The sequence below is a fragment of the Sander vitreus genome, chromosome 13 (genome assembly GCF_031162955.1).
Source record: "Sander vitreus isolate 19-12246 chromosome 13, sanVit1, whole genome shotgun sequence".
Taxonomy (NCBI): Eukaryota; Metazoa; Chordata; class Actinopteri; order Perciformes; family Percidae; genus Sander; species Sander vitreus.
The window spans coordinates 9,520,114-9,543,398 of NC_135867.1; the positions used below are offsets into that span (position 1 = coordinate 9,520,114).

At 40.6% G+C, this 23,285-nt stretch overlaps 1 protein-coding gene across 2 annotated transcripts in view; it reads right to left on the reverse strand.

Moving 5' to 3' along the window:
* pdlim4 (PDZ and LIM domain 4) overlaps positions 1-23,285 on the reverse strand; it is a 46,512-nt gene that overhangs the window by 15,340 nt on the left and 7,887 nt on the right. For both annotated transcript variants that reach the window (XM_078265534.1, XM_078265533.1), the window contains exons 2-3: positions 17,973-18,124; positions 7,664-7,745 (exon numbers count right to left, since the gene is read on the reverse strand). In XM_078265534.1, coding sequence (XP_078121660.1) covers positions 7,664-7,745; positions 17,973-18,124 — 234 coding nt within the window. The remainder of the gene's footprint in view (positions 1-7,663; positions 7,746-17,972; positions 18,125-23,285) is intronic.

A 23,285-nucleotide genomic window follows, 5' to 3' on the forward strand; every position in this document is an offset into this window, starting at 1 on the left:
CCAAGCATGGCTAATGGCTCAAGAAGGACACTGTGCCAAAGAAGGAACTAAAGACACAAAGAAAGACAGAAAAAAGAAAGTTTGCTTTAGCATGCAGCTCTTTCATTCATCAACCTGACTAAAAGTTACCATGATTAATAAGGGCTTGAATGGGAGAAGACTGCAGTTTCAGCTCTGGTACCTCAGTCCACAACCACAGTTTGGTCAGGGAGGGGTAGACAGAGGAGAGGAGGAGGGGTGGAGGAGGAGAAAAAGGTGGAGGACCTTAATTGAAATCATATGCCTGTCTTTAACTGAGGGCCAAGACCTCTGCCTGCCTTCCTTACCAGACACACATACACAAATTCATGACAACACACACACACACACACACACACACACACACACACACACCGCCTCCTTCTTCTTTTCTCCTGCCTCCTGCATGGTTTAATCCCCCTGGACCTTCGAAATTAAGCTTTTCACATGGCGCTCTGCACCACTAACCAAACACAAACCAGCCCTTTATGGCTCCCTGGGCCTAGCCCTGGGTGCCTCTCTGGGAGGAAGACAGACGGGCTAGAGAGGAGGTAGCAGAGAGCTGAGGTGGGGGGGAAGAAAGACCGGAAAATAGTAGAGTTTTTAGGGCTTCTGGCAATGAGCCTGTCTGAGAGGGAAGAAATGCTCTAGGGAAGATGGATGTAGCAGTAGGATCCAATTTAAAATAAAATGCATTCTCAATCAGAACCTTTACTTCCATACCGACCGTGCCAAGTCACCACTGGGCTGAATTCAGTTCTCTGTGATGTAGTCAATTAGAGCATTATAATATAGACTGAATGTTTCAGGTGAAAGAAAGCAATTAGTTTGGTTGCTAAGGCCAATCATTTCACACAGTTTATTCAAAAGACATATTTGTAGCTTTGGCACCTGTCTTATAATAATTGCAGAGGAGGGCTAAATAAAAGTGGATGGTGCAACACAGCAAATAAGCTACGATAACTTTATCCACCTTGGACTTTCTCTCTCCGAGAAAGACGTACTGAATCTGAATGAGCCTGGACGGCTGCAGTGTCTCTGTCTCTTACCCCAGCAGAGAGTGCTCTCATTGACCCCATCCACGCCCCAGCACACTGACAGCCAACCGGAGCAGGGAGGGCTCCATTAGGAAAACCCAAAGACTGATTTGGACATTTCTGTGGATTACTGGCTGATTAGTGAACACAAACAACCAAATAAATGGGGTCAGAGGTCTATGATCTAAAAGGCCTGCTGTGTGAATGAATGTGGAGCTGCTCAAAAGATTTCCCAGCAATGCTAAACTGGTCCAAGATTCCCTGGGGATTACGTAGCATTGAATCCAGTAAATATAATTTGGCAACATATGAGAATACTCAGAACCCTTAAATGGCACCATATTGTTTTAGATTCAGGGTCTTTGTGGTGTTAATGTTTATCCAGTTTTTGCACGAATTCTATCATTCTAATCCATCATTCCTCGGCGTAAATATGCATCTTTTCTGTTCCGTTTTCTGGTGTCTGTTGAACTCTTTCAAGTTTTCAACTTATTCCTATCTTGTGTTTTTAGAAGGCAAATTACAGATATTGATAAGCAACTGCCTTATTCCATTGATAAAACAAATTTGTATCATGCACACATTTTTTGATTAAGTAAAATTAAATTCCAAGCAGTGAAAGAATTACGGTCTGTAAGTCATGCAAGGACTCCATCTGTCAGCTCCTATTAATGTGAGCTTGGAGAATTTGCCTTCAGCTGCCAGCTCCTGGAAGCCTCGGTGACGTGTGATCCAGACCTCTCAGCTTCCGCATTGTGAGGCCTCATTCTTTCCACAAGGCCATAGTGCTCAGCCACAATAGCTATCACTTTAATATTAGGGTAGCCGCCATGAATGGCATTCTGATATTACTTGCCAAAAAAATACAGTTTGGCTTTAACATCGACCATTAGGCCATTCCCACCTACTTAAAGCTGCCACTGTCTAATTTAAGGGAAGGAATTTTGAAAACCTGAAATGTCAGTAACTGGCCGTATTGCTTTAATTCTGCATAAAACTGTTCCAAAAGTAGTACCGGCAGATGTACAAAGAGATATCCATTTACAAGGCAGAGGCATTTCTTTCTTTCTGTCTTTCTCATTAGAAAAAGGTTCAGATTTAAGATATGTGATGAGGTTTTGAAGTTGTTTGTGCATTAGATCAGTGGTGGACCCCTCAGGGGGGCGGCAAAGATCACAGGGGGTGCGCAAGTCTTTATCTGGTTTGAGGTTGAGGTAAAAAAAAAAAATATTTGCAAATGTTAAACAAATTATGATAATACACTAGAATATATAATGTATACAAAAGTCGGTATAAAAACTATATATTTTTGTTCTCGCTTAAAATTGTAGGCAGTCTACTTAGTAGGCCAAACCTCCACAGGCCGCCACAGCATCACTATTTTATGAATGAAACATGGCAAGGAAACGTAAAAGTGCTGATAACTCCTCTGTATCAAAAAAGAAAGTAAGGCTCTATCTCGAGAGTTACCTCAACTTCGGTTTTGAAGGGGGGGGTCGGGGGAGCTCAGCTTTTCTTAGACATAAGTAGGGGGGGCACCAAGGAAAAAAGGTTGGGAACCACTGCATTAGATTATGTTTCAGCAGTATGTAGGCTGAAGCCACTAGACATTATTTCATCGAAGGACGTCTCGCAGAACCTGATGTAGTTTCCATCTTGAAGTGATAATTTGCTTATTTGACCGCTAACACTTTAAGACCGCTGATGAAAATATCAGATAAACAATGTGGATCAGATGAGGTCAGGTCATGACAAACCTCTCACAGTGAAGGGAGTGAGGCAGCTCTGGAATGACCCTGCTGGCGTGCTATTCTGAAAACATGAGCATCACATCACTGTTCAAATGCAAATAAGTGCACACATCATGGCAAGATGGACAGGCTTCTGATGAAAAAAAAAAAAAGGTGATTGTGATTTAGCATAAATGCCACAGAAGTCACATTTCCCAAATACAGTAATCGGTATACACAAGGGGGATTATTTTTTTCTGCTTCCAAAGGTGGGCAGGACCAATGCAGTACAGTAGGTCATTCATTGCAGTCTCCAATGATGGGGTTTGATTGATATCGCCTTGACATCCTCTCTCTCTCAAGGGCACCCTATTATTTGCATGAAATTTGGAAGCTGTGCGAAGCATCTGATTATAACTCATTAGTCTTCCCAGAACTACACGGTGGAGCTTAAGTTAAATTTGGTTGTCAAACATACAAATGCACTTGCTGTTTTACTTACTGTATGACACCTCAAGATTATTTCACCCATTGTTATCAAATTATTTCTATTTCAGGAAGTTGTGTGTGACATCCAGTCGTCTGTGTACAGTCTTCCCAAAGACATGAAGACAGTTCTTTGGAAAATACATCATAGTTTGAATGAATTCCCCAGAGGCTACGAAAGCCGCTGCAAAAACAGTAACATCCACAGTATCGAGTCATACACTCGATTATATCCAACAATACAGCATTTCCTCATCGACTTTTATGAGAGTCTTCCATGTTCCCAAGGTGAACAGAAACACCTCATAGCTTCCATGTGTCACTTCCTGCTCAGTAGCTAATTCCCACAAGCAAGACTGGAATTTCCCAACATAGCCAGAGAGGCCATGAATAAGAAGTGATACGTTAGTTTTTTTCAACTGCCTACACACAAAATCTTTTCATGTCACACGATTTTTGAAAACTCTCACTCAAAGTGCAAAATTACACAGCAAATCTCCAAAACCATAAGCTATTTCTCAGCCTTTCACTCAGTTTTCAATTGCATAAAACACTTTTTTCAAAACATTACACACAATTCTCTACTTAAGACACAAAAATCTAACAGGAAGTGACTTGCTTTCCATTTCTAAACACAACCAATCAAAATGCTACACCTATTTACCAGGGCACACACACACTCCTCACATGTGCAAACACATTATGTCATAACTGAACATTAACCAATCACTGCTTTAGTATAGGCCTATACATAGGTCAAAGGGCAGATTACCTGTTTTGAAGAACGGATGCCAACAATAGACAGAGAGCAAGAAGAGGAGGAGGGACAGACAGGGGATGACAACTAGGTGGAGGAGGAGGAGGAGGGAAGAAGAGGAAGGATGATGAGATCATGTGATCCAACCACGGACTGACCGTGAGAAAAGCCCATCTTGAGTAGCTTTACAATGGTGTCCAAACTGCATGCAACTATCTAATGACTATTTCAGCATTACAAATCAATCAGACTTTGTTTGTGCATACAATTCCCCCGCCCCACCCACCCCCTACCACCATCCCGCCACGACACACAACACACACACTCTTTATTCTACAAATGATACCTTTGGTTTACATATGTTTGTAGTTTTGTTTTCTTGTTTCATGCTACTGTATACAACACTGTGCTACTCTTACAAACTTGATGTTTTGTCTAATAAATATTTTCTGTTTTACTGTAACATTGCATTGTTTTTTACAGTGCACTTTTCAACCACTTTCAGCAGATTACTTTCACTCTAGAACATTGTAAATGTAGATATAGGCCTACGAAAGACAAAAGAGCTTTAGATTTAGAACAGTGTGTACATGGTATATCCAAAAATTTACTATTATGAAAAAAGTGTTTGCCATTTCATGCAAATGCTTCATTTTGAGATGTGTTTATGATATTTTGAATGCAGTGTTTCATTTTGAAGGAGATGTGAGACATTTTGCATTTTGTGTGTGCAGTCTTGGGAATTGTGTGTAGAGTTTTGAAAAAAGGAGACATAGTTTTGAAAACGTGTGTAAACCGTTGGAAAAAAACTGTAAATAAAGAATATCCTGAAGAATGTCGTCATGGGGAGGCGTAACTGTTTGGGAGTTGTTGTTTTTTTTTTACTCAAGTAGAAGCATTTGTACAGGGGAAAAAATTGCAATATTCTAAGTTAACGGAGTCACTCTGCAGAGTAAAAACAGCAATGAATGCATGTGTAGGCCAGAAAAAATTTGCGGTCATTTCCAGAGGAATTGTTTTCTTTATACATAAGCTGAAGTGTCCTGGTATGCCTCAGTTTTCACCCTGCTAGCCAAAGCGTACTGCTTCAGAAAGAGTCCTAATGTTGCAGGTCATAGCTGCAGGTTAAGTTGTGGATGACAGACACATTGCTTCAAATATTTGCCAGCACAATCAAAAATGGTTTTGTCATCCTCATCCAGCGATTTGATTCAGTTAATTTTTGCTCATGCTGTCCAAACTGGCTCATAATTGAAATAACTGTGGGCCAACAGTATCACATAGCTCAGTTTGGATGTGGCTCAAATGGCGTGAGAGAGGCCCCGGTGAATATATTGTTTCCATTGAGGAACAATTGGCATTATGGTGTCAGAATAGACAAAGAAAGAGAGAGAGCCTTGGTCTTTTATTTGACCCCAGGGAGCGGATGTTTCCTCTTTTCATGCTCAGAAGGATCCACCTGAGCGTGACGATAAAGTGGCCCTGACTTGGCAGTTTCCAGCCATCCAGGTTCGCTTCATTAAAAGAGACGCCAGGGAACATTTTTAGACTTCAGTAAGGGAGAGAGGAAGGACTGGATAAGATGTTACAGGGATACAGAGAAGGGAAAAGGGGAGACTTTGAGAGAAAGGAGCATGAGAGAGACAGATTTGCTCCACTCGTATTACCCACACGCAAACCCCCCCTGTCATGCACGTCTGTGTTTGTATAAACAGTTGTTGCTGACGGTTCCTCTCTCACTCAGGTTTGGTATTTCCTTATGTTAATCAAAGCAAGACCTGAGCTGGTACTGAAATTGTGAGATGAAGACTGTTGCAGCAGAGTTCTGCCCATTTGCTGGACATGGAAGGCTTGCTTAGAGGCTGTTCAACTCGTATACATCATATCACACTGATATCTTCTGCTCATCACGTTTTCTTTAACATTTCTGGACATAGATTAAATGCCCCCTGGGAAGCTGCTGATATCCTTAATGTCAGAGAAATAAATCATTTGATGATAATTCTGATCCCATGACCACAAAAAACCCAGATGAATTACATATGAAAAAGCCTCTTTCACTTTTGTCTCTGCCACTGAATACACAGTAAGGCATCAACAACTCCCATTGATGGGTCGACAGATATATTTCACTCCAGCTCTTTGTGTGTCTGTTCCACCCTTTTTCTTAGAAAAGGAAACCCTGACATAGTGAGGGCTGAGGGACACAGATCAGTCCTGACTTCACAACTACCCCAAGACAATACTTGACAAATGGACACTCACATGTCTGAGCCACAATATGCTCTTTGTCTGTCTGTTTCAGTTGCATAGTCTTCATATTCACAGTGCGCACACACACACACACACACAACACACACACCTCCTATTCTCTTTGTGCTCAGAAACCTGTTGGCTTGCCAGCACTGGAAAACTTGGAAAAGATCATCTGCTAGAGTTCATCACGCCTTGAATGTCCGATTGGCAACTCGTACGCTTGGAGAACAATCAAGATACTATTTCAAAACCATTCCAGTGAACAGTGGGATGCATTATCTCATTTATTACCATGTGAATGATGGTGTACATGCAAGTTACGGATCAAATGTTGTGTCTGTTTCCATGGTTTCTGTTTATGATATAAACAGAGTGAGAAGACTTGAGCCTAACACCCAGAGAACTGTACTTTTAAGTTATGACCCCAGATGTGAATTATCCTCTTTTGTGGCTAATGCGGTAGGTAGCAAAGGACCCTAATCCAAAGCAGTAGATTTCAAAGTACAAACAGAGTTTAAATTAATCAGACCAGAGAAATGTGCTGCTGAGTCACCACCAGCAGCCGCCTTGCTTGTAGAAGTGCTTGTCTACAACATTAAATGTGTAGCTATAGCAAGTCAAAAACCTAGATTTAAAGCCAAGAATTTGCTGTGCATTTCTGCAAGAATCATCCAATCACAATCTTAAGATTCTGCCACGTGCATTGCTAGTGGAGCTGCGGATGGAAGCTAAAGTTTACAGTGTTGAAAAAAAAAAACGGATTAGCATCTGCAGCTTGATTCAATTTTGGATTAATACAGCAAAGATGGCACTGAGTTTCGTTCACAAATGTGTTCACACATTTTTGAATTTGCTACCACTCTGACTGGCTTCTTCTCCATAGCAATGCATGCTAAGGCTTATGGGTATTGTAGTATTAAGACACGTCCGCCATGCCAAACTGATGTTCTATAGGTTCTATAGGATCATTACAACATCCAGCAGAGCCACATGTCCATATGTTAAGTAACTCTAAGATTATCAGTTAAAGAAACCTTTTTAAATCGGAACACAAAAATATTTTTGGAACCAGCAACCCCTTCCTGTATTTATTTATTTATTTATTTATTTATTTATTTATATGTGAGACCTGCTTGTCTCACAAGAGACAAACCAAAAACTTCACCATTTAACTATACCGTTAAGTTCTTAATCTCATGTGTGGTCTGGTGAGTAACTTTAAGACTATTCTTTTAGCCAAGGCTTGACCGAAATCCGAGTACTGAAACTCTGTGTTGGCAACATGAGAAATTCAAGCAGATCAGTGGGTGTGAATTTGAAAAAAATAAAATAAAAACTTGTTACTTGTGCTTTGGTAAATCCAGATAAACAGTGATTACCTGAGAGTCAGGCTCCATGTAAGGGCTTGTCTTGCCATCGTCACTAACGGTTGGCGACCACACTCTATCTCCTGATCCCGACCTGAAAGACAATACCCATGAGAGAAAGAGAGAGAGTCAGATAAATCTTGTGCCATCGAACACCCAAGCATTAAAGCATGCAGTCTTTTCTGCTGAGAAGTATAAACAAATGTTTTTGCTGACAGGTTTTCCACAGAAGAGCCAATGTATAAAGTGTATTTATTTCAGAGTGGAAATGTTTAAAAAAGAAACTGAAAACAAAGACACTAGTCACTCGAACCCTTGTAGAATTACTGTAAGCTGGGAAAGATGACACCTTTAGCGTCACAGGATATCCCAATAACTGACGTCTTCTTTATGTGCCAAAACTCACATAGCTGCATTTAACAAGTCATATACTGCACGGGTAGCTTTGTAAGTGTATGCATGTCCAGTATGTATATGGGAGGATGTGGATTTGGCAGGTATTCACATTAGGCATGGGATACAGCTACATTCCTGCCTCCTCCCACTGGTACAAAGATAAAACCACCATCACAGCATAACACCACTGTATGAACTATCCAGTGGAAAAACCTATTGCATTTTGGGCCATGGAATTTTCAAAATTAGTGATAGCTGAACTGGTATCTAAGGCTCCCTACCCTCCTCCTCAGATTAACAGTAATTGACTCCAGTTGGATTTCCTTACAAAAAAACGACACGACTTAACTGACTGGCAGCAATGATAACACACATTATTTACAGCTGAATGGGCCTACTGTGCATGCATAAACAGGGGTCCACATCATATATTTCCAGAGAATCACATGTATGGTGAAATTAATGGTGTGCAACTTCATCTCCAATGACATCACTCACACAATGGTTCACAGTTTGAAGTTATGTGTTGAAGTAGTAGCAGTTTACGTGCCATATATAAAAAAAGAAAGATCTGAGGGTGAATTATTTGGTTCTTTGGGTTGGGAGGTTTTTGTTGCCATGGCGTGGCTGTTCAGTGGGAAAGCATATAGCCTCCAAAAGGGTAGCACCAGGACATCTGGCATCTGAGTAACTAAAGGTTCTCTTTAAAACCTCCATCCACAGAGACATAAAACTGCGAGTGTGTGCATGCATTTGTCAACCCTACAGCGAGGGAGAGTTAACGTCTAAAGAGGTGAGGTCATCAGGCTGCAGCTGGTACGGCATTGGCTGAGCAGTGCTTCAGCTATGAACCACGGAGGTGTTGCTATCAAGGACGCTCTTATGAGGCAATGGTGGATGGGCAACAGCTACTGCGTAGGATGATACCCTCCTCCTCTGCCAATTCCTCCACGATTCTGGGACAAAACGTGTTCATGTTTTCAGATTGTTTGGTTTCAATGGTTACTGCACAAACAGCCTATTGAAGCGAGTGAAAGTTCAGTCTGAAGTGGCCTATTTGAATTGACATTTTGGAAGTGCAAGACAAAAACACAGCATTGTAGCATCCATCCATAATAAGTGAGATGTGAATGCCGAGGCGTGAGTGGAAGCTGCGAGATGACTTCCAGTATGAGAGCACTGTTGCACTCATACTGGAAGTCAGTCTGAAGAGGGATGTCAGTTATGTACTTGCAATTTAAAATATATTCCACTTGAAACATGACGTTAGGACTCATGACTGTTATTTTTAGTTATTAGGCTACATTCTTACACCTGGATGTAATCTCACACTTCAAATATTGAGCAATGGACATAATCTTGGAAACAGTTTTGAAGTATCTTAAATGTAATGTAACATAAGTAGCAGCAGACAGAAACAATCTGCTGCACACTAGTTTGGTCAGGGGCAATGAACTGTATTATTTTCCTCCAGTATTGAGTCAGTATTTGCTGCTGCTACACATTCATCAACATGTTGATCATCCCTGTACATTTTTTTCTTTTCTCTACCCTTTCTTTCTTTCTTTCTTTCTTTGTTTGTTTGACTTTCCTATTTCATCTGTTTGTTTTTTCTGCCTGATCCAAGATAAAATCTAGCCTGAGCTGTAAAACTCCCTCCTAGCCTGGAAATACCTTTTCAAATTTGAAGATATATTAACCAGATCGTCTTTACTTCTACCTCCTCTGTCTAGCTGCTCTGCCAGGAGTGCTCTGAGAGAACAGATCCGTGCACTCTTTCTTATACAGATTCACAATGATAAATAGGATAGGGGTTAATAGTTCCAAACTCATTCTGTGTGTCCTCTTTGATTTTCACCCACCAGCTCCCCTTCTGCCCTTAACTGTATGAATCAATGTCCAACACGATTGAATACAGACAGAAAAATAAAAGCTGTTCTCATTTGGTAACCAATATGTTGAGTTACTTAGTTGTTGTTTTTCACAATTTGTGAATTCACAAGGAACTTTAAAAAGCAAGAGAATTATAAAAACACATACTATTCACAGCAAAGGCCATGAAAGTACTGTTAGAATAATAGAAAAGCACAAGGAAAAGAAAAACACAAGTCAGCCACAGAAGACTGAATACGACTGGGTAAAAGACAAAAGTAAAGGGGAAAAAAGAAAGGACAACACATGCAGAAGGTCAGCTCAGGTCATCACAACGACTTTCCCCATTCTTTCCCTTGGTCATATTTTCCCTGGCCTGACTTTCCCCTGCCAGGTTTAATTTTCCTTATTGGGGAGATCTGGTTTTTGAAGTGGTGGATGCGTTTACTTTGGCTCCACACGATCACCATGTTCAAGGAGGAGCACGAGACAGACAGCTGAAAACCAAGTGCCCTCAAATTAAGATGAGTCTTGTCTCATAGCCTCGATCTGTTAAACCATAGATTGTATATAAAGATGGACGACTGTACAAAAGTGAAGCCAAATACGGGGGCTGCCATCTTGTAATTTTGGAGCCAGAGTCTGCGCAGTAGTGATCAGTGGGTGGAGCCGTGGTATCAAAGTTCCCGCCCATACACGTGCCCGACCAATCACAGCTGGCAATCATGGCGTTTAACTCTGTTTTTATGGTATGAAATTACTCATTTAAACCAAACTTATCAGAATGATGAAAACTTGAACAATCAGCATGATAAGAACTACCTAAAATGACAGGAACCATCTTTGGGAAAAATGTATTTGACTTTTTAGTTTGGCCCATGTCCCATCCGCTAACATGGAGGGGGCGGGATTTATGACCTATACTGCAGCCAGCCACCGGGGGGCGATGTACATGTTTTGGCTTCACTTTTGGGGAGCTCTCAGGCCATCCATTTTTATATACAGTCGATGTGTCAAACCCATAAGATTTTCAGACCTAAAAATAGCCAGACACCACTGAAGCAGAGAAAAGTTTAAATGCTTTCTCCTCAGGGAGTAAAGGCAGACGATCACCTTTAAAAGAGAAGTTATAAGGGTCTCATATGCAGACCTGAGGGGGGTCACTTGTAAAGATCTGCATCTGGGTGATGACAAGATCAATACAAGAGAGCAAAAGGGAGGGAGGTTTGTGGTCTCCCCCTTCCTTCCTTTCTGCAACACAGCCTCTCAAATTCCATTGATGTTGCGTTTATAACCACCACAAAAAAGAGACCTTGGGAGAGTCTGAGAGGAATGATGCAATGAAGGGATGAAGTATGCTGCAGTGCTGGTAGTGAATGGCCATGTGTGAGAGTCTCTTTATCCCAGCTGGCGTCCTGTGTTCCTTTGGTCCCACGCAGCCTCGTGCATAATTCTTCAACTGTGAGTCAAGGGTCCTTGAGTCAAAATGAGGCAGCACGGGCAAATGCTCCAGTGGAGCGGTCTGACTCTGTCTTTTTTCTGCCTGTTTTCTCTGATTCATCCTGAATTCTCTGCCCTGTGTTTTGCTTTGATTTAATATCCAGATCCATGATTAGATTTGTATTTGTCCCTCTGCAGGGCTCCGACATGCACTCTTATTACATGCATTACGCATCACCTAAACCTCTCATCCTAGCCTTACCCCTAACTACTGAAAGCAGCAAGCAAACAACCAAAAACTGCTTGTATCCTCATCTGTACATTATTGTCTACATTTCTAATGTGTGACACAATAGTCCTAACTCAAAAGGTCCACTTACTAGCTTTTCAGAGCTTTTGAGTCAGTGGATGGCCGGAGAAAGCTCAAGAGGTCATTCCCATTCAACGCCAAATATACCATCTTTGAACTGACACAGGGCCTTTGATCTCATACGACCAGCTGATATCACTCGACCAACTTTTCACACTACTCAGCCAGTTTCACTGATGAAGACTGTGAGATGCAGTTCAAAGCTCCGAAACAGCTAGTATGTGAACCTTTGGACCTACTTGCTGCTATGATCAACCACAGCTTTTGTTATTCCCCTTTGTGGACCTTCCACTGACATCATTCAGTCCAAGTATTTAAAGGTTCAGTTCACCAATATCACAAAAACGTTTTCTTGTAATGTTATGGCTAGTGGTTAGCCAGATATTTTTGTTTTCTATGTGCTTTCTTCTTCTTCTGTGACCCCATCAAAATGGATATTAATGTATATCATTTAAGATGCGTTCTTTTTTCAGTATAAAGTATACGTTCCGATGCAAACTCTTTAAAGTGAGGTCTGTGAATTATCCACGACCTTGTTTCTGAAAGCTGCCGATTTCCAAATGTCATTTGTCACTGTTTTGAGCGGCACAAATGCATTTCCATTCACTAGCATTTTATTGGATTTGAAGAAAAAAAAAAAAACTGAGTGAGCAGAACGGAAACTATATGTTTGTTGAAACATGTTTTGCGGGTTATTTTGGGTGAACTGGCCGCAGCACAAGCTTCGTTCCAGCATGGACATAATCTTAAATCTTCTTTTCGACAGTAAGTAAAATTAATTTAGTACAGCAGGGTGTCCTTACTTCACAAGAATACAAGACCAAGACACACAGTCAGAGTAACACACAGCTCAGGCATCATGACTCAGCCCATTTAAATTGCCACCCCAGCAGGACTCTTTCCGAACAGCCTGAACAGTGGTGGAAACACACATTCAAACCACCACCATCATCATCATCATCATCATCTGTCTCTCAGGCCTCTGCGACCACATGGCTTTCTTCAATAAGCTCTGGCACAAGGAGGGAACTGCAGTGAGGTGAAGGCAGGGTGAAAGAGAGAGATGAAGATGAGATATAAAAAGAAGAAATAGTGGATGAGTGGAGTGGGAATTAGGCTTGGAGAGGGAGATGGCAGAATGGTACATGGAGGTCAGGGACGATGAAGTGGTTAAAAAGGAAGAGAATTAAAAGAAGGAGGAGGAGAAAATGGAGGCGAGAAGCTTTCCCTGCAGCTGGTTCATGTATTCAAAGATTCTGTTTAGGTCTGAGGATATAAAGCCAAGCAAAGCAGACATGACACACTCCAATATGGGCCTTGTGTGTCTGTCCAGGTCCTCTGACATAAGAGTGAACTTGGACAGTGCGCGTGTGTGTGTGGCGGGGGTGGCTGCCATGTTTCCTCCCCAGCGTGAAGACAGCGCCACATGATCACTGATGCTAGGAACTAACAGAAATGAGCGAGGGTGTTTCACCTCACAGTTGAGCGCTGACAGGCCTGCATCAGTCAGGAGAAAATGATGGAAAATGGAAAGCTGTGATCAAGTGGCGACCTAAGACCACTTTTATTTCTGTTTCCTTGTCCTGCTCTTGCTTTCTGTATTTTCTCTTTGGTTCTTTCTTTCTTTCTTACCAATTACTTTGCTTCCTTTATTCTCTGATCTTTCCTAAAACCATAAATCCACCAAGAACAGAGAAGCATGCCATTATTGTTGATGTACCCCATGTTCCATTTCTGCATCAATTTTCTTCTACGATGGTATATGCTGTATATGGGGGATACATTAATGAATCTGGATAGATTACTGTAGAACACACAATGAATGAAGATGCTTCCAGGGCATGAGGGCTCACTGAATGGTTTGATAAGTATTAAATTATGTGAATCATGTTCTATGGCCTTTATAGTCACCAGATTTCAACAACACAAACTAATTGTCATTAGTTTTGCAGGTATATGGTCATAAACCCAAGTATTGGACAAATTAAAATTTGACCTGATGGTGGCGCTAATTGAAAATTCAGAGGATCACCAAAGTTACCTTAATTCCCAAATGTCTATGCCAAATTTCAATGCAATCCATTCAATCGTTGTCAAAATATTTAACTCAAAACCACAAATGTCAACCTCATGGTGGCACTAGACCAGAGGGAAAGGTCAGGGGATCACCAAAGTCAGTCCGAATCATTGTCTGGAAATGATGTACAATATGTCTGTAAAAAATCTGGTGATAATCCATCCAAGAACTGTTGAGATATCTGAGTCAGGACTATTGTGGTGGACAGCATGACTGACCCTGCCACTGCTAGAGCCATGCCACTGGCATAGATAAAACTAGCTCAACTATTTACAACAGAAAAAAATAACGTCATCTGTAAGAGTACTGTACTGTGATTAAGTGTATGACATAAAACTGGATTCAGGTAGCTCAGACAGATTTTCCTGGGGTTACTGAAAGATATGTTTGGAACTATTACTACAATGTGCAGTAAAAGTAGACAAGACAGTTAATCACAACACAAATGAATTATGCTAAGCACAGATTAATGCCATCTAAAAAATATCTGAGCATTTAAAGGTTGAATTTTCCCTTTAAAAACAGCATTCTTTGAGGAAAAAACAACTACAGCTGCCGACCTAGATTTTCATTAAGCCTCTTTATTTCTTACACAGCTTTCATGAGCTTCCTGGGGCACCTTACCAGAAACCCCCCGATGCAGCGCACTCTTCAACATGCTCCATAATAGGATTTATGAAAATTGGGGGTTATGAAAGTAATAAATGCAGAGACATTACAAAGAAACATTCTTGTGTTACACAAGACCTCAAGCTCAGATGCATCCAGTGTACTGTAATTTTGGTTCACAGCAGACGTGTAGACTCATATATTTGTCCATCAGCAGCAACACAAAATTACAGGTCTCCTGTTTCTCCCTCTATGACTGTTTGGAGTATTTTTTGGCATAGTCTTTTAATGAGGGCTGAGAACTTGTGTCCTCTAAAATATTATTTTCTCATGAGTCAGCGTGAGTTCTTCAGGTCCCTCCCATTTTTTCTTTTTTTTTTATTAAATAATCCTCAGTTATTCCTGTAGCCCACAACTGAAGAGTGTCTCCAATAAACAAAAAAATCCCATATTTCAAATCCTTTTAAGTAAAAAACAGGATCAATCATCTTTTATATATAAACATGACCTCCCCATTGTCTGGATAATTAATAACATAGGGTTTGGACCCTATTCACCAACCAGAGAACAGACTACCATTTGATTTCTGAGAGAACTTTTTCCAGCTTTTTTTGAAGACTGCCCAACAGTTGCTTTGTATTGTGCCTTTTTTATTTATGCATTTCACTATTTGTATTTTATTAGGGGGATTAAACAGTAGCAGCCAAAAATGTGACCTTGAGCTTATGTGCATGGCTTCATTTTGTTTGTCTGCTCAATCATAGTGACCGTTGCTGCTTATTAACACAACTCCCTGTGCAGCATTTATCCTGGAAAAAAGGAAACCAAATGCAAGGCTTTTAATCACCTGCCTATAGATTGAAAATGAGTATGAGACTTTACCCATACCCAGCCTTGATTTCCATTTTTCCATTTATGTGACAAGGAAGAGTGTGTGTTTTTTCATAATGTCCAGCAGGAATTTTCAAAGATTAACTTGTGGTGACGCATGTCCTCCATCTCAGGGAGAGACACTCAACTCTGAGCTTCACTGCTGTGTTGTCTGTGTAATTGAATTTCCAGCAATGAACCAAGCAGAAAATGTTGGCTGTGAAACCGCCTTCGAGGCAGAGAAGAACCCATGTGCATTTCTCACTTGGTCTCTCTGATTCACTGCTCCTCTACTTGGCTTCAACTTCCCTCTCTCTGCCTTGGTCTCTGTCTCTCTCTCTGTCAACTATGGTTATCTTTGTCTTTTTCTCATATTCTCCAACTTCTTTTAGCCACCCCCTTTATATAACACTTTTATTTGTCTGGTGTCTTGTCTTTTTGACCAAATAATCCTAAACCTTCATAACTATCTTTAAATGATCTTTTTTCATTCAGCTTGAACCCCTGTTGTTCTGTCTTCCCTGCCCTTTACCAGCAGTTCATTTCTGCTCTTGAGCCAAAGGTGCATGCCTTACCCTCCTCCTGTCCAGCAGCAGGGCAGTTCAGACTGCAATTATTTAAGCAGTCTTATGGAAAGGTCACATACCGGCAGCTTGCTTTGTTCTGCCTCTGCTGTGTTGCTATCTTGTCAGTTAAAATAGATAACTAAAGGGGTTAATAAACAGCTAGACTATGCCTGGTGGTTTACTTGTGGTTATGATTAGGAGGAATCAATTTCAACTATATAAAAAAGGTAGTTGTGTGAAACATCTATAGTGAGATCATGGTAGTCAGTTTTAGATTGCTTTACATTTTGTCTACCTGCATTTTACCTTCATGTCTTTACAAAATGGTTTTCTTGGATTAAAACATCAAGAATGTTTACTTGACCTTATGCAAATAGGGACACTGTGTTAATCACCAACATCATTATAACCTCTTCACCGCCTTGACATCAGTTGAAATTATGCCAAGATCCAAGGGTTTCCCAAAACACTAAATATGTCGACCTAAAACTACATGGAAAATGATGCATAAGAAGCATTTTCCACTTGGATGTAGCTATATAAAATGGCATCTTAGGTTTGAATATCAGTCAGTATAAATGTGATAGAACATGCAGGTAAAGAATTCATGTGAAGCAAAACATCAACTAATGGAATCACATATCCATCAGTCTAAAGGGCTCCTGCTTGTCGTCACACTAACTTTCATTCTCTAAGGTGTTCGACAACTTTGACTACTTAAAAAGGACATTTAATCTGAATTTGGGTACATTAGGGTGCAAGTGTTTAAGTGTGAAAGTGTCCTTATTTGTGCTCCTTCCAGCTGCAGAGGCGCTGCCCCGGTCATGCGTTGAATACTACTTCATGAATCCTTAAATAAATTTACTATCCCTTTGTGGACAAACCACTTAAGGCTCAGCTCAGCTTGATATATGGATGGATGGCTTTTACTCCAGGCTGTGGGGAAATGGAGGGCCGTTGCATGCAAGAGTGCATACTATAAAACACAGACAGAGAGAGAGAAAAAAGTGCTTCTCTGTCTGAATTTGGAGTTCCTGCGTGTGTGAATCTTTGCTTATCTGACAGCTCTGATTACTCAAGAGAGTGATTCTTATTTCCACTGCATCTGCAAGTCAACTTCATGCTCCAAACTATTACAGATGAGAGACTGTGTTGCGTGCTGCCCTAAAAGGAGAAAGCTGAAGCCCCAGTTGGCACTTGCCGAAACCACACAGTGTTCTTCATCTTAGAGGACGGCATTCAAAGGTTGCCAGATTCGCTCTGCACTTTCCAGTGCTCTGGCAACCCTAAGAAACCAACTAATTCTCTCTCTCTCTCTCTCTCTCTCTCTCTGATGCTGAGGAGTAGGAATTGATTTTTCACCTCATGAACTGATAAATTGCACAATATCAACCCGTGAAGTCCATTTCAAAAGGTCACTGTCTGACTCACTGTATGTACTAGCCTCATTGACTTCGACAGCGCACTATAGGAGCAGAGAGTCGATCATTTAAACTGTCATAAACCTGTCATCTGTCCATATGACTCGACTGTGCCAAGCTGAACAGACCCACCAGAAATAGGAACAATATGTGTTCCTGGACAAGAGGCAGTAAATGACCTTAGTCATAAAAAAATGTCAATTCTTTCAACTCAATTCATGTAATAAGCCTAAAAGAACATAAGCAGCCTCTGCGGAGAGTCACAGCAGTGACGACTGATTAGCAAGTGACTAATGTTTGCAACATTTCCTGATATTCAATTATTCTAAAAAGGTCATTATTCCCATCAGTCATCCTCTGTGGATAGTTTGTCACATATTCTGAAGCAACAGGCACTCATAAATTATAAGTCTGAAACCAATTGTAGTGAACATACACACACATTAGTAAATGAAATAAATCATGCATGGAAGCTGCTAGTATATCTCAAATACACAGTTGTTTAGAGAATTTGGACTTTTTGTGTCTGTGAGTGAGTCCCACCTCAATTCCAAAACTTTCCATATGATCATTATAAAAATTGTCTGCATGATTTCTTTTCTGATCTGCCAAAATCTAAAACACACTGTAGGGCCGGTGTTTGATCACATGACCAATGCTATTAGTTTTTCCAGTAAAGACAGGTCTTGTGTTCCAATACCTGCTGATGTTGAGTGTGAGCTGCTGAGTGCAGGTTTTGATCCTGTTCTGAGCCTCCATGTGTGTCATGAGCTCTGTGCTGTCGCCATTTATAGCCAAGATGGTGTCGCCTGGACACAAGTCACCTTGGGCCGCCTTGCTGCCTGGTGTTACCTGTAGAAAACACACACACACACACACACACACACACACACACACACACACACACACACACACACACACACACACACACACACACACACACACACACACACACACACACACACACACACACACACACACACACACACACACACACACACACACACACACACACACACACAAAAGAGCTGTTATAAGTGGTGTCAAACTGTCACTGAGGAAAAAAGAAAGAAAGAAAAAGAGTATTAGCCTGGGAGTGTCAACACGGAGGCCAAATTCAACAAAAGCAGCTCTCTTTTGATTTAAGTAATATTGCCTTGGGCAGCACTCTAGTTTTACATTTTCAAAAGCCAGCAACGACACTGGGAGGCCACTCGGAGTTTTGGAGGTGGTGAAATATTCGGGAAGAACTGGATCACGCCTGGCCTTTTGAAATTCAGTAAAAAACTAACAATGTGCAATTTTATGATCACTCAGTAACTGCATCAGACTAAAGCCTCGTGGAGAATTTCAATTGCAGAAGTATGCTACTTTGAACAAAGTTTGCATATGAACCTTAAACCTAAACAACGGCCTCTGTGTAATGTTAGATTCATTTGCAAACATCAGCTCAATGTGTTTTTGTAGCTTTTTCTGATTTGTCACTTGGACCGTTTTTTGATCTTGTAAAACACATGTCCACCTCGCTTTCATTTTGAAGATTATCTTTGAGCTGCTGGACAGTGAGCAGGTTCCTCTATGTGATCCCTTTTTCCAGAAACACACCGGCCTGTGGACATTTGAGCCCCACAGGGAGGCAGAGGAAGGGGGGAGGTGGGAGTCCCAATGGTTATGTTTCACCTTCACATACTAAGTAACATATGATAACAATCACACACACACACACACACACACACACACACACACACACACACACACACACACACACACACACACACACACACACACACACACACACACACACACACACACACACACACACACACACACACGTTTTGGCTGACATAAATAGGAAGAAACTACCAATCAAATCCTCCATCATCAAACCAAGACATCCACAGCAAAACAGTTACTATCATATGGCAGCAAGCTGCAGAGGAAAAATACTAGCATGAAAAGAAAAATGTAATGAAATGCGAACAATTGTCATCATGTCTCCGGTCTTTTGTGTGCTCCATGTGCTGTCAGGCTATGACATGTATGCGTATTAGTTTGACTGTAATTTTCCAATCATTAAATGTAAGAACAGGTTCGGCAGCTGGATGCAATTGCTATAGTAACACTGTTTTTGAAGGAATTTTCAGCAATAATCTGTGACACTTTCATATTGCTTAACTAAAAGTTGGATTTGCTAGTCTGTTAAATACTGAAAAAGCACAAAAGTGACTCGATATTCATTTACTGTTCTAAACACATAGCCTTGAGTGAGGTTTATAAATCTAGCAGCAGCAACAGCTGTTGGCCGCTGGAAAACAGCAGCTGGCTGAGAGTGAAAAGACAGGAGAAGCACCAACTAGAGCTGCAACAATTATTTTCATTATGTATTAATGTGCTGAGTATTTTCTCGATTAATCATTTTGTCTATAAAATGGTGAAAAATGTCCATAACAATTTCCCAGAGCCAAAATTGACGTCTTCTGACTGCTTGTTTGTTTTTTCTGACCAACAGTTCAACACCCAAAGACATTACATTTTCAATTAGCCTACATAAAACAAAGAAAAGCATAAAATGTTTGACATTTTGACTTTAAAAAATTACCTAAACATTAATTTGATTGTTATAGTTGCAGATTGATTTTCTGTTAATCAACAGGTTATTATATATTCACATAGCCTATCGTTTCATCTATAACAAACATATACAACAAAGAGGTCACCAAATAACAAGTAAATAAATGAATGAGAAAAAAATGAAAATGATCAGCCTTTATCACAAATCTGACCCGGTTAGTTAATTCAAGCACTTTGTAACATGCCTGAGAGCTAAAAGACTAAAATGACTACCTATATCCATAAATAAACAGGGAACAGAAGATTTAGGATGATTTTCCTGTTAATGAAACCCCTTGCATGCAAGTGTTTGTGATTAATCTTTGTCCTGTCATCCAAGTTTTTAAATGGATACAGGTCTCTCTTTGAGCGCCCACTGCCTGACCCGACAACATCTTGTAAAGCCTATTAACTTGACAGCTGCACATAAAGATGCATTGTTTTTTTGGAAGGGTGAAACCTTGTGTTAAACCAGCACTTACTTCTCCAACAGATATTAGTAATCTATTCCAAATTAAATGAAGATATGATTGTCTGGAATAATGAACAGAACCCAGGTACAGAGAGAGGATCTGCTTGTGTCAGACACGCAGCCTCGCTAACTGGGAAGAGTTTTAAGAGCAAAGGCACACAAGTTCACGCTCCATGAAGCACTAATAGCTGGGTCATGTGATTCAGATGTGGAATTCCTAATTTACAGCCTCTGACCCCAATGTCCCTGACTCAGTTCCGGTAAACTGAGAGGTCAGGGGCGCGCGTGTGTGTGTGTGTGTGTGTGTGTGTGTGTGTGTGTGTGTGTGTGTGTGTGTGTGTGTGTGTGTGTGTGTGTGTGTGTGTATCAGGGACGCAAACTCACTTTATTCATGTGGAAACCGGACATAAACTACACAACTAAGCAGTTATAATCTAAGGTTAGTTAAATATTGAGTCTTTGAAAGAGGCAACATCATGAAGAAAGGGTGGGAAGTGTAACTATTTCTTATCTGTCTGTGCATTTGTTGACAGACAGTCACTAAGTGGAGGTTATAGTTCACCCATACCATTCAGCACAACCTAACTGAGAATGCGTGTGTGTGTGTGTGTGTGTGTGTGTGTGTGTGTGTGTGTGTGTCTTGGGTTTGTGCCTGGGCTGTGTCATAGTGGACCGAAGTCCGTGCACCCCCCCAAACACACACACCACACACTGAATGAGTAATATCACCTTGGGGTCAGGCCATGAATAGCAGTGCATGAATCACACACATACACACATACACACACAGTTTGCAAGGAAATGTAAGGAGGGAAACAAGTTGGTAAAAACATGGTTAATCATCTGCTATATTTACACTGCTGATGTAATGTAATGGCTTAATCCTACAGAGCTTTACAGATGAATGTCATTTTCTAATTTGTGTTTTTAGTCTATGGGATGGGCATGTCGCTTTGAAGACCATACAAACTTCTTCTTTTTTTATCCTTAACTTTGGATTTTTGTCTTCTCACTCACATGAAACAACTGGTAGTAACTGCATCCGAGTGATCTCTCTCTACTGGCTTCATGTTGTTTGCCAAAATAAGAATAAAACAAAAAAAAAGAGAAATAATGGTCATCTGAAATCAAACGTGTGTGTGTGTGTGTGTGTGTGTGTGTGTGTGTGTGACTGCAGACAAAAAGGAGTCTGCCAAGGCAGAGAATGTATCCAAAGTTGTTGTAAATGATGCAAAAGTGGTTTCTAGGCCACTATGGAAGGGAATAAAAAAGACAAACTCAATAAAATGATCAAATTGTGCTAGTAATATCTTAAAACCATATGGTATGAATTCAATTCCATTTTCACCCAATAAACCTATTTTCATTTGTTAAAAAAACAGTAACAAAAATTTATGTTTTTGTTACTTTGACTAAATGAGAGTTCAAATTATATAAATGAATCTTGCTGCAAACAGAAAAATCAATCACTTAAATGTACCCAATAGCGATAAGGTCTATGTAAGATGTGACCACGATGGTTTTGATAGTGAGAGCAGAAAGCAGCTTTACTGGTTGTTGGGCAATCTAAACACTGTTTCCATAGGGAGCTTCTCCACAAACAGTGACATAGTTAATTGCTAACAGATAGAGCGGTTAGCAAAATGACAGACTCATGTCACACAGTGTCATCATGTGGCACGCTGAGGCCTGATGAATATGTGCTGGAGTGTGGTTTCACTGTGGGCACTGTGGGTTTTTCTGTGCATTTGAGCGTGAAACAGACAGCAAAAACAAAATGTATGTGAATGTTCGTGTAAGTGTACTGTATGTAATAAAGCTGCATTGACACTTCCACTTCAGGGCAAAGTATTCTGTCATGTCATCGTTGTTTGTGTCTGATATCTAAGCCATAAAATTAAGAGTGACTTTCTTTGTTCCTGAAAAATCTACCCTCTCGAGGTTTCTTTCCTTTAACAGTGGTGTACAGCATATATTTAATGCAGGATGGCTAGCTAATACTCCCAGCTTCTGGTCTGCATAGACATCTCTGTAAGGACACATTCAATTAGTAGAGTAACTTTAATATTAGATTAGAAGAAACTGTTGTAGTTGTAGAATAAGGGAGCATTAATTTAATATACGATAATGTCATCCTGCCTATCTCTCCTGGATACACACACACACACACACACACACACACACACACACACACACACACACACACACACACACACACACACACACACACACACACACACACACACACACACACACACACACACACACACACACACACACACACACACACACACACACACACACACACACACACACACACACAAGTATATTGCATAGTGGTGGTCAGAAGTTTGCAGGTCAAAATTTGATTGAAAAGTTCAATTTATTTTTAAATCTTTCTTGTTTTAGGTTTTTTTATACCTTTGTTTTGAGAACTTTTAAACAACTATATCTGACTCACATCAAATTATAGCTATTTAGTGACAAATGCCTTTCTGCTAAAGGATCACTAGCACACCTTTTCTGGTTCTGCCCTACACTATATAATTACTGGACAGAGATCTTCAGGAGGCTCTCTAAAGCCTATTCCAGAGACCTTCTGCCTGATCATGCGCTTGCTATCTTTGGTTACTCTACAGAAACGTTTGAGTTGTCACGTGATTTACAAGCCGCTCTGCACCTAGCAATGCTGGTTGCTAGGAAGCTCATTCTCCTGTCTTGGAAGTCTACCCATCCACCCTGTTTTAAAAAATGGCGTAAGGAAATGGTGCATTTTATACAGATGGAAAGGCTGCGCCTGCATAAGGTTAATATGAAGAACAAACTCTTCTTGAGAATTTGGGGCCCTTTTTTGGCTCAGTGCCAAATGAATCCATCCCCATAGAAACCTGGACTGGTCTGTATAGATGAGTAAGAGATGTGTATATACTT